At 40.8% G+C, this 12,008-nt stretch overlaps 1 protein-coding gene across 1 annotated transcript in view; it reads left to right on the top strand.

Annotated features, from left to right (window-relative positions):
- Window positions 1–942: 942 nt before the first annotated feature.
- LOC119775240 (gap junction delta-2 protein) overlaps window positions 943–12,008 on the top strand; it is a 40,449-nt gene continuing 29,383 nt past the window's right edge. Inside the window, exon 1 of the mRNA XM_038273146.1 lies at window positions 943–2,069. Coding sequence (XP_038129074.1) covers window positions 1,999–2,069 — 71 coding nt within the window. The 5' untranslated portion in view covers window positions 943–1,998. The remainder of the gene's footprint in view (window positions 2,070–12,008) is intronic.

Consider the following 12,008-nt stretch of genomic DNA (forward strand, 5'->3'; position numbering starts at 1 on the left):
CGGAGCAGGCAAGAAAGAGGAAAAGGGCTCTCTACCGCAGTAGACATGGTGATTCGTTGCGTTCGCCTGTCTGCTAAGCTCAAAACAACCGCGCCTGGCTTGACGGAGAAACCAGGAGAAAAGCTGAGCATATTTACAACAGTGCACTTTTACTTTCGCCCTCTGGGGGGAGCCTCGCTGGAAAATCAACACCGGTTGCATAGTGTACCTTTAATTAAAAACACTTATTTATTGAAAAGTATGTAATAATTTCATACTTAAAGTACTTTCAGAAGTTTGTATTCTGCATGTGACCGGACTTTTCCTTTAAGCCTGTTTAGTGGATGAATTTATAGGCAATTATAGAAAATACCAGTTTATGACTAATTTAAAAACAGGATCAAAACTGTAGACAGGGCTTACATCTCTGGAGACATTAAGAGTAGGACATGTGGACGGTAAGACATTTTGCAACGTGCTCTGAACATTACATGCCTTTCTATTGTGTAAACAATCATTAGAGTCATTACATTTGTGATATTAATTGGCAAACTGAATTAATAATACCTTGAAGTTTAGCCATGCGTGATTTTCCTGCATAATTTAGGACTCTAGTGCACATTTTAATGACTACCACTAATTGACTTTCCATCGTACCTACGCTCACACACTGATTCTTTTACCTTCTGCCACTCATTCCCCAGTGTAAGCTCAGTATCCTTGCATAGCCTCGGCATAGCGCTGCCTCTCATGGCTCTGTGTGAATGAGAGTGTGTGTGAGTAAGCAGTGATGATCGGCCTGTCACTTACAGCCGGTGCTTGGTATGCAAAGAAGATCACAAAACCATAGATGGAGGGAAGAGAACATTTAGCCGTGAGAGAGGAGTAGAAAATGTTCTTTTATGCCATTCATGGTTTTGGAGCAGAGACAGATAAAGAGGATAGAGACGGGGAGAGGAGGGGGGATAAACATGGTGATGGCGAGTGAGTGAGAGGGGGAGGAGCACAGAGATGATTCCTCTCTAATCCTCTAGACGCACGCTCGGTCTGGCTGCCTCCTGGCTCAGAGAGAAAGAGGCAGACGGAGGCAGGTGAAGGCAAACGGAGAGAAACCAAGAGAGAAACAGGCGGAGAAAAAAAAAACAAGATGAAGGGAAGGGAAGAAAAGAGAACTGCCTTTCTTTATACAGAATGCTGAGACGAGGAGGGAGCTGGAGAAACATGCAAGTCTCTGAGTGTGAAGAAGGAGCTTGAGGAAGAACACGATGCTTCGATCCCGCTGTTCCTGAACCAAACCAGGAGAGTAGGAAGGAGCAACAGGAGGGGGAGTGGAACAGAAGGAATCTCTTGAAAAAAGAAAGAGCACATCAAGACATGCCTGGCTTAGAGAAGGAGAAGCTATGAAGAGAATGGAGGAGATACTGTGGAGCAAAGAGGCAGATCCTTCAAAAGATCGGCTCACATGCACATGGACCTGAGCCCCACCAAACTTACTACGAGATGCTGTCAAAGAACCAGGGCGGAGTGTTGGTGACGGATGTCTGCCTGCACGAACTGCCGCTTCTCCAAACTCAGCAGGAGTAGATGACAGCTGGGTTCTCCTCCGATTCAGGTGAGGGTGAGAGAGCATACGGCCAAGCAGATGTTTGGGAAGTAAACGGAGACCAGGAGGAGAAACGGGGAGGAAAGGGGGAAGACACTCACGTGTGAGTGAGTTAGCAGAGGATTATTTAGGCATCGGGACTTTGTGTGTGAGTGTGTTTGTGTGTAGCTCGCACAACCCAACCATCTAGGAGCTGTTTGAAGAAAGGCAGAACACAGCGGTGCTGCTCTGAGCCTTTCCAGGTTCCCTCACACCTGGAGATCCACCTGAAGACCCTCACTACCTCACCGCTGCACAACAAGTGGACTTTTTGAGCACTTTATCACCAGCGCTGGTTGTTCTCCTGCTGGCTGGGAAGCCCACTGAGGTGTCACTCCTGATTTCCTCAGCCCGGTGGATGCCTGCTACCTTTAACCATGGGAGAATGGACCATCTTAGAGCGCCTCCTGGAGGCTGCTGTGCAGCAGCACTCTACGATGATTGGAAGGTGAGTGGTTGGCAGAGCATCAGGCATGAGAGTAGTCTCTAGAAGGGTCTTTGCATCATTCTTCATGAGAACACAATTCTAATTCCCCCTGTTAGGATGAGAATGTGAGTTACAAGCATCCAGAATATGAGTAATTCTACTGTGCAGGTCAGTGACTCCTGGTTTACAGTCACTGATTGTGGCATTGGGTGGAGGTGGGGGGTGCTTTAGCCTAATTAATTCCCATGAGTGACTTGACGGAAGGGTTATGCATCCTTAAGAGACAGCATTAGTCTACATACAAGCTCTGAATGTCTGGGGACACGAAGTGGCAGGAAGACATCTCCCCTGAGGCTCCCACCGTGCATGCTTTCGCACGTTTCATTTCTCATAATGATTGCTCTGTATCTCTGCCATCTGGTTCCACGGCAGCATTAGAAGCCACAATGTTAAACATGCATCCATTTTTTTACAAAAATACCCCCCATACACACACCCTTTATCAAATGAAGTCATTTTCTGAGCCTGAATAAGTTATTCATTCCAGCCGCTGCAGCTATGATTTATGCATTCTGCTGCATGCAGAGATTTCTTGTATTTTATTTCTGTAAAACTCATTCTCGTCGGTTCTGCAATTATTTATAACATTTTAGCTTCAAAAACCCACCGAGTAAATATGATAAAAAGGTTATGTTGAGCAAACAGCTTGTTACGGAAAGCATTTTCAGGACATCTGTGACACTGCAGGTTCAGCTTAAGTTCAGAAGAAGCTGAATTTCTAGTTCAAATCAGACCCCTCAAGCGACTGATCTACTCGGGTTAGTGGGAGCTTTCAATTATGCAGAAAATCCTTTGATTTCATTCATATGTGGAAATGCTTCTTTTACAAGTATCTAAAAAAAACTCCTACATCTGAATTCTGTGTCATGCTATGAACCGAACTTAGGTGATTTAAAGAGGTCATGAAAGGTCATTAAACCTCTGGGTACGGGCCGGTTACCGGTGTAAGACGATCATGATGTAACAGATTAAAGTCGATTTCCAAGGATACTAGAGAAAGTGCCAGAAGTTGTACGGTTTTTTCAAGATGAATGGATAATAGACTAATGATTACAGCCCCTTCCCCACCTGTTGTTACACACTGCTAGCCAGCGTGCTGAAAGAAAGGTTTGTACACTTCGGCCAGTCTTACAGAAAGGGCAAATTCGACTGTATAAAGATTTTAGAATGTGCCAGACTTCTCTCTAGATACAAAGAAGGTAGAGTAAAAATTAGCTTCCCCTCCCCCACCTGTTGCTGTCTCTGTTAGTCTGCTATCAGGTAGTGTTCGTTCATTTTTGGCTCGCTTGCCATAGTTGTCAATTTGAGCAGTTAGGGAAGACTTGTTAATGTGACACACACAGACTTACATAGGAGCTTTAATAGACTTCCCCAGATCATGATTCATTTTCAACCTATGGGTTAACACTGACCCTCACCCAGGGCCCAGCCAAAGCCTCCAAATGACAAAATCTGATTTTTCGGTCCTACATTTCTGTCAAAATGCTTAAATCATCTGCCAAAATGATCAGATCATTCACATAGCTACTATAGGTTTGTTGTCCTCTGTTTATAGAATAATCAAAGGTAAGAAAATAAACTAGTATTCAGTTTATTTACAGTCAACATGTTGTGTTTTTTTTACTTTTTATTTCCAACTGCAACATAAAAGAGCAGCAACAAACAAATAAAATTGCTTTGATAAATAAAAATAATAAATTAACTGAATAAAAACATTCACACTCGCATTAAATAAACAATAGTATAATGAGATAAATTTGCACTAGGTGTCTCAAGATCTTTAAGACACTGATCCTACTTTATTTATGCGTCAATCCGACTCAAAGGCCAAAATCTTTTTAATATTTGAGTTATAGTTTCTACATGTTAAAAGATGTAATAAATGCATAATTTTATCCCAAAATTCCATGTTTATATAGAGTTATGCATGCAAAAATACTGAACAGTTAATTACTCTTGGGGGCCTCCCAGCTGCCCTGAGCAGTCGCTTAGTGATTTCATATACCCCGCCCTGCCTTCATCCTAAACCTAACCGTTACTAGTACACATCTAAATGTAATTCACACCTTAGTCATAAACCTAACCCCCAAAAAGCTAAGGATCATCAATAGGTCCCCACTTTCAAATAGTGTCCTCACTTTGCTGGTGAATTGCTAAAAATGGTTCTTACTTAGCAATAAGTACAAGTACCTCTGCCCACCCCACAAATTGCTGTGCCCTGCCCCTCAGCTGGCTGCAAGAAGGAAATGTCAGGTTTTTCTCACTGCCAAGAAAAACAACCCTGGAAATATTTCTCAATCTGATGCTGTTTTAATACTGCAGTAAAGGTTTCATAATCTGCACAATTAAAAAATAAGATCTATACAGTGGGCGTCTACTTAGTTTTTTTTTTTTTAAATCAAATAACTGTATAGTTAGTTTTTTAAGCCAAAAATTTGTTTTTTAAATTATATATGCAAAATAAAATATTCATCAGACTTCTTTTGCTAAATGTGATGAAACCTTTAAACGGGTACTTTTACTGAGGTCAAAACAACAAATGCTAGTTATTCAAAGATGTGTTCAGTGTAATGATGAAGGATTTGTCAGCATTTACTTCCACTCATTCATGGCACACCAGGAACGCACTGTTGCTCATCAACCTGGGGAGTCATACTGGCTGTAGGGTCTGAGTGAGAGTGAGAAAGAGGAGAGACTGAGAGAGCCAGTTGCCGAGGATAAAATACATCTAAAAATGATGACATCTGCCAAGGCTTCAGCAGTGGAGATAATTGGCTGAAACGTATGAAGGAGGAAACGAGTAGAAGCAAGAATCAGGAGCATGAGGTACAGATGTCAGATGGCTATTAAGAGCGGTTTTTCATAGAGTGAAGTGAAGTGAGCTGACACATGCGTTAGTCTGCGGGGCCTTGGTGAGAAGCAGATCGGACCGCCTCGTCATCGGAAGGTGCTGGGTGACATGACCAAAGCAGGGTTTCTCCTGCCAAAAACAGTCTTCATCACACAGATTCAATCTGTTGTGCAGAGGGTGGAAATGCTCGTAATACCTACAGTGATGTAGTCATACAGGCTTTCCCCCACATCATCTGTTTGGTTTCCCCTGATGAGTTGTTTTTTCTTGAAGGACGTGAGATTATATATAAATGAGGAAGTGAGTGGGGTGCTGGATGTTTTGTATCAGGTTTTGATGTCTTTAGTTTTAGTTTTTAGCAAAGACGGCCTAAATTATCCTATTTTTTTTCCAGATCTCCAGAACAATAATCCATCTAAGCTAATCCCTTCCAGTTCAGCCCAGTCTAAAAATTGCATTTTTCTAAATTCAAGTTACATTAATAAAAGTAAAGTTTGCTTATTATGCATGCGTTGTTAAGATTCCTGCAAATGTATCAATTCATTGTTTGGATTAACGGTGACACATTACAAATTATAAATATGTTGCTAATACAAAAAGTATTGCAAAACAGAAATGAGACTAGCAAATAAAAAAGTTAGCATAAAAGGAAAAACACATGCAGAGGAAAAATAAGCTAGCTCTTAACATATTTTTTTTTATTCTTAGAGCATTTTTCCATTGCATGCAGGTTTTGTTTTTGCAGCACATTTGCACTTTGCTGCTCTCAATTTATGTTATTGGAGCATTTCTCTCATGTAGCCTTTTGTGTTTGCCATTCTTTTTTTGAATTTGTTGCATGTTTATTCATTTGCCGCATGTTTGTACCTTTTGGCCACTGTATAGATAATTTGAATAAATAGGCTTTGAAATGCAAGATAACCCGGAAATCCCACATACTCCATAACTGCGCCGCTCCACTCCGTTCCTGATCGCATCTGCAAAGCAACTCCTTGAGCCTGTGCAGCATTATTTATTCATTCATAGGAGCACAGTACCAGGTAGTGAACCCCTAATTTCATATGACATCAGTAAAACTCACCATTAACATGCAGTTTCTGCCTTTAAGGATAACTAGGATCCTGTAAAATTGGTTGTCAAAAACGTTGGCAGAATATATCCCATTGATTAAAATGGCTGTGCAAGTCCTTAGCCGGATGTACGGGAACAGAGGATGTGGAAATTTGGGGGTCAGTAGAGTATAACGCCCTTTAGATTTTCAATCCATATTAACATATTAACATTTGAGAATTTTCTATTGGACACAAGGTTTCTGTAACAGACTCCATTTTAACTAGACCTATTGCTGTATTTTAATTTTGGAAGATATGACACCAGAAATGTGTTGCACTCTTACTTGGTCAGATTATATAGTAAAGGCTCAGTTCCCCTCAGGAACCGTCAAGAATAGATAAAGGGGGAGATGTGATCTTTTCCTCTACGGTTTGATGATTTGATGCGCTCTGATCACTTCTAGTTGATATTTGGACCTGGTTTCCTTTGGCTGTCATTTACAAATTAATGTTTTCACTATCCTGCAGTGGCATGCCTCCCTGACATATAGTCTCTAATCTGGGCTGCCACAGCAGACAAGAATATCCTTAAATGCACATTTGAAACGGAAACCCATTGGTCCTCGATCTGTTGCCTTTTCCAGGAAACGAATTGGCGAGTGAAAGTGTCATCCTGTTTTAAAAGGTGCAGAACAGGTTGCTATCCACGAACCGATGCCAGCCTTTGTTCTCATGAGAAAAACGCAGCAACAGCCTCTGTCTTAGAGCCATTCATCACCTGTGAGTCACATAAACACATTAGGATGAAGGTAATGCTCCTGTGAGTTTGATGGCAGATGGCTGCAGAGATTTCCTTCTTCGGTCATATCCCATGCCAATGGGGATAGGTTGCAGTCCTGGCTTCCAGTGTTTGGGTTTCAAACTGCCACCAGAGATGTATCCCTGCTATTACGAGCAGTTGGTGAGCTGATGGACTCTCTGATGCGCTTTGACGCAGCTGAGGCTGTTGGTCCAGAGAGCCAGTGAGACTCAACAATGATAAACTCTGCACTTAACCTCCAACAGAACATTACTCACCGCTTCCTCTGCCGCTGAACTCCCCCAGGCCATAATACCATGTATGAGCTGCCACTGGTTAAACTGGGGCCATCAAAACAGGCAAGTCTAACCTCCCACTCCCTCACATTGATCTTCAATAATGGGACAGAAGAATGGTTTTGATGGAAGATGGCCATAAGCCTGGATGGCATCTTTAAAGGAATCCAAACCTAAAACAAATGAGTTCTTGGAGCAGAATTGCCTGATTTAATGGAAAATAAAACATTTATTCTCATTGTAGGTTTAATATAAACAGATGGATATACAGTGTATATTTATACTCTGACTGTGCCCAATTTAATCCTGCTTTTTAATGACATTCTGGACAGTGACAGATTTCTTGTGCCATTCTTTTCTAAAGCTACATTTGACTTCATGCACACAGCTACAGCCTTCACTTTTGTCTTTTTCCTGCTGACATTATTTTAGCTTAAGTTCTACGAGACAGTTATAATGTTCACTTAGTTTTAATGCATTTTAATTGCATTATCCTATGTGCTGGTAAAGATTCTCAGTCATCCAGGTTATAGTCATTCAAAAAAAGTAAAAAAAACAAACCACTGGACTTTGTTTTCCAAGTTTGAAGACGTTTTGCTTCCCATCCAGGAAGCTTTTTCAATTCAAAATGTCAGAAATACAGGTTGTGTTCCAAGCTTTATAGGGTAGCCCAACAAAGCCTTGTTTTGGCTTAGAAAACATGCAAAGAACAGGTCTGCACATTAGTAATGTTTGCTATGAAAGGGGTGTGAGGGAAGCCATTTATCTTAAGAGAGAAAAACCAACCTTGAAAAACCTACAACGCAGCAATAGAGCTGATTCCTGATTTTATATTAAAATCCCCATCACCTTGCAGGGGACCAAGGCAACTCGCCAGGTCAGCCAGGCCAACAATGCCCCTAATGACCCCCTTTCAGAGGCATAGACCAGTATCAGGTATTGCTAACAAAGACCTCAACGACCCCCGTTCCTAAGGGACGGACCTGTTCTTCCGGTTCAATTTGCATGTTTTCTAAGCCAAAACAAGGCTTTGTTGGGCCACTCTATGAAGCCTGGAACTCAACTCTAATTCTGACAGTTTGAATTTAAAAAAGCTTCCTAATTGGGAAGCGAAACATCTTCAAACTTGGAAAACAAAGTCCGGCGGTTTGTTTCTCTACTTTTTTTGGAATGTCTCTTTATGATTTAATTCTACACATTATAAATCTTGCCCTGCTTCCTTCCAATCTGTTCGTGGAAAGGATTTGTTTCCGTGATCGTTTTTAGCCAGTCATGGAAAAAAATGAATTAACAGTTGCTCTTCCATTTTCAAAGATGAAATATTGGATTCTGACAAAACTGATGTGACAGCAGCAGCTATGTTTTTTTCCTCCTGCGCTTACATGTTTATTTTTGGTTCAGCTGTGGACTGGGCAACTCTTGCTTCACAACTATATGTCCCGCCTTGAACCATAGTACTGCAACTTAAGTGGCCGACCCGTTTTGCATCTGACTTGAATGGTTAAAGCTGAAATGGGTCAAGATAGATTCTCTTGTGTTTAAGAACACACAAATTCCATGAGAATTCACCTTGGAGACAAGGTTAGTACTTCATGTCATAGGTCACATTAAAAGGGGCTATACCTGATTCTCTGCAAGTTTGAACCATGAGTGAAGAAGACAGTTTAAGTCCCGCCCCTGACCTTCTCCCATTGAAAAACCTTTCTCCCACTCCATGTGTAGGTGAGAAAATACTTGTCATTGGGAAATGCTCTTGGGGGGTCATTAGAAACTGGAAGCTCTGCAGAATAAACCCCAATGGCAGAGAAAACCATCACTGAAAAGTTAGAAGCCTACATTAAAAAATGCCTGGACTCCTGCATCTGCTGAATCAATAAGCAATGTATTTTAATAAAATGACCTCTTCCGTCACACAATATCACATGTAAAAGCATTTTTCTCAGATAAAATAAAATCGGAGTCTTTAAACGCGTGGAAACTAAACGAACACAAAAGGTTTTCTCCTGCCTCATGATCTTATCATTTTGTATTGAAGGTCCTAAAATAACTGAATGCTTTTCAACTAATACTATGTGGAAACTATAAACCAATGCAAAATGACTCTCTCACTAATAGCCTTCCCTATACTACAATCTCTCCCATTCTCCTTCCTCTTTTTTTTTTTTTATCTAAGAACAATTTATTCCCAGTATAACAAGCTTAAAAAATCTGGAGAAACATAAGAAGTTTAGTCTACAGGAGCCAAAGCCAATACTTGGAATATGAGTAGGATGTATTTATAACTAAACTTCTCACCTTTACTTCCTACATTCATCAGCAAATTGGAAATTCTTTATTTACAGTAGAACATTTCCCTTTTTCATGTGACTGATAATCACAAGCTTTCTCTCTCTCTCTCTCCTGTGCTTCCTTTGAGGCAGAGCCTTTCTTTTTTCTGCCTTCTGTAACTGTACTTATTTTTGGCTTTCTGACATGTCGTTTTTTTTTATCCCATGGAGATCTGTGGAACAGACTCAGAGGAACTGCAGGAACACGGTGCATCCTCCATGGCAGGAGAGCAAAATTATTTTGGCTCAGCAACATTATGGCTCCATATAACTCACAATTATGCAAAGCTGTGAAAGCCCAAGTTCTTCCCAAATATTAAAAACAAATCCACCACACAGTAAGTTTCTTAGGTCGTATTGAGGCGCTTTTCAAGTCTCTTTTTTATTAGTTTTTTTAGTTTTGAGGCTTCAAACCACTGAGCACATGTTATATTTATAAGAAGATGAAAAATGTACTGATGCAAGCCTGCTCAAAGCGCCCCGATGAACAGGGTTTTCAGACACTCTTACATGATCCGACAAAGACTTGGTTTGATGTGCACTGAAGCCCTAAAACAGCTCATCGGTCCTTGATGTGCATTTAAAATAGTTTGTGCAGCTTCACTTCATTTAAAGCAGTAAATTTAGAGGAATTAAAATAGAGCAAATAGCAAAAGATTTAAGAAATGGACGAAAAACCATTTATTACTTAGTAATAAAATGATAGAAGCTTCATGTCACTGTTCAGTTGTATTCAGATGTATTTCTACTTCCCTTCACAGGAACATCCATATTGAAGTTGTACATTTAAAACAAATGTATTTTATTGTGGTGAAGTACCAACACAAACTAGTGGTAACAAATAAGAATTTTAAAGCTGTGGTTTGCATTTGGCCCCTTTAACCAATACTTTGCGAAAATACCTTTGGCTTGGATTGGTCTATACAAGCTTTGAAAATCTTTTTTTTTTTTTTTTTTTTTTTTACAGTTATCTCTGGGAAATAGCTAAACTCTGTCAGATTGGTTAGATCGCAGCTGTTGTTACGAGGTTTTAAGTCTCGCAGCACCCTTTCAGATGGATTATCTGATTTTAACAAATACATAAGGTCTGATCTAAACCATTTTGTTGCAGCCCTAGATGTATTTTTGGGTTGTTTTTCAGCTGGAAACTGAACCTCCATCTTGTTCTTGAGTTCTTTGTAGCCTTTGAAAGGTTTTCTTCCTGGCGTGCCGTCACATTAAGCTTCATCCATCCTCTCATCAACTTCTACCAGCTTCCCTTTACCTGCTGAAGAAATAAAGACCCTCAGCATAATTCTGCCACTACCTTGTGTCATAATCTGGTCTTTGGATGGATAGTATTAGTTTTCTGTCACATTAAGTATTTTGCATCATGGGCAGAAAGTTCAGTTTTGGTTTGGTCTGAACAGAGGTGCTTCTTCCATATGTGTGTTTTGTTCCTAAGTTCTTACGGCTATTCCTTCGCTAATCCTCTATAAAGAGCAGATTCGGTTTGTTTACGAGTAATAGCTGTCCTGTCAGCAGCTTGAGTGTTAGTAGGAGTTTTAAACTCTGCGAAATTTGAAGTTGGAGTGAATTATTCTAGCTTGAAATGAATCCATTTTCCCTAATTTGAGCAGGTGGGTAGGGACATTTGTTAACAGAATAGGATTGTTTATTTTTACAATGAGAAAAAAAAACTCAGTTATCTTATTATAACTGCATAAGATCTAATGTGTCATGATCGGTTTAGAGATAAAACCACATGCAGAACACCACTGGAGACTTGGTAAAAGGTTTAACAGAGTTTATTTAAGTTTCACATAAGACAAAAACAAGATTCAGGTTCTGGTCCGGGCAGGATTCTCTGGCGTCTGCAGAGACGGATAGTTGGTTAGCTGGGTATGCAGATGAGTTAAATGGGTTATCAGATATTTCAGTGGATACCTTGAAGAGGTCCAGGTTAGTTCTGCGAGAGGGAACCGGTTGGGTCCAGAGACTGTTGGTTCAGCAGAGTGCTTAGGCAGCAGCAGCGTCTAGCTTCTGACTTCCAGTGAACAGACCTTGGTTGGAGTGATTAGCTCTTTCCTAAGAGCAGCTGGTGGATTCCAGAGTGAGGTCTTCAGGTTTGGCTCTCTAGGGCAGGCAGGCAGATTCAGGTTAAGCTCATCCAGAGCTTCTCTCGAGAGACTGGTTCCCTAGGAGCGAGAAGACAGAGGCAATTAGAATTTGGTTTCTCTAAGAAGATAACGATTAGTAAATTCAGAGGCTCAGGTTCGCTAACCAAACTTGGCTAACACTGCAGCGTCGAAGGAAGGAATGGCAGCTGCTTATAAAGGCCGGTCTCCTGATGAGCTGATGAGCGTCAGCTGTGCTGGAGGGCTCCAGCCCAGGAGGATCCACAGCGCACTCTGCTGGAGAAGGTGGAGAATCTCCAGATCCCAACATAATGAATATATCTTAAGGGAAATCCTACTCGTTCCATGGTCATATAATCTTAATTCTCAAATGAAGGTAAACTACACTTATTTTAAGAAGTATTTATGCATTTTTAGACATCTTTTAGTCCCCTAAGCAGATAGATCCCTAGTGATGC

The sequence above is a fragment of the Cyprinodon tularosa genome, unplaced genomic scaffold (assembly GCF_016077235.1).
Source record: "Cyprinodon tularosa strain WSP-4 unplaced genomic scaffold, ASM1607723v1 ctg86, whole genome shotgun sequence".
Taxonomy (NCBI): domain Eukaryota; kingdom Metazoa; phylum Chordata; class Actinopteri; order Cyprinodontiformes; family Cyprinodontidae; genus Cyprinodon; species Cyprinodon tularosa.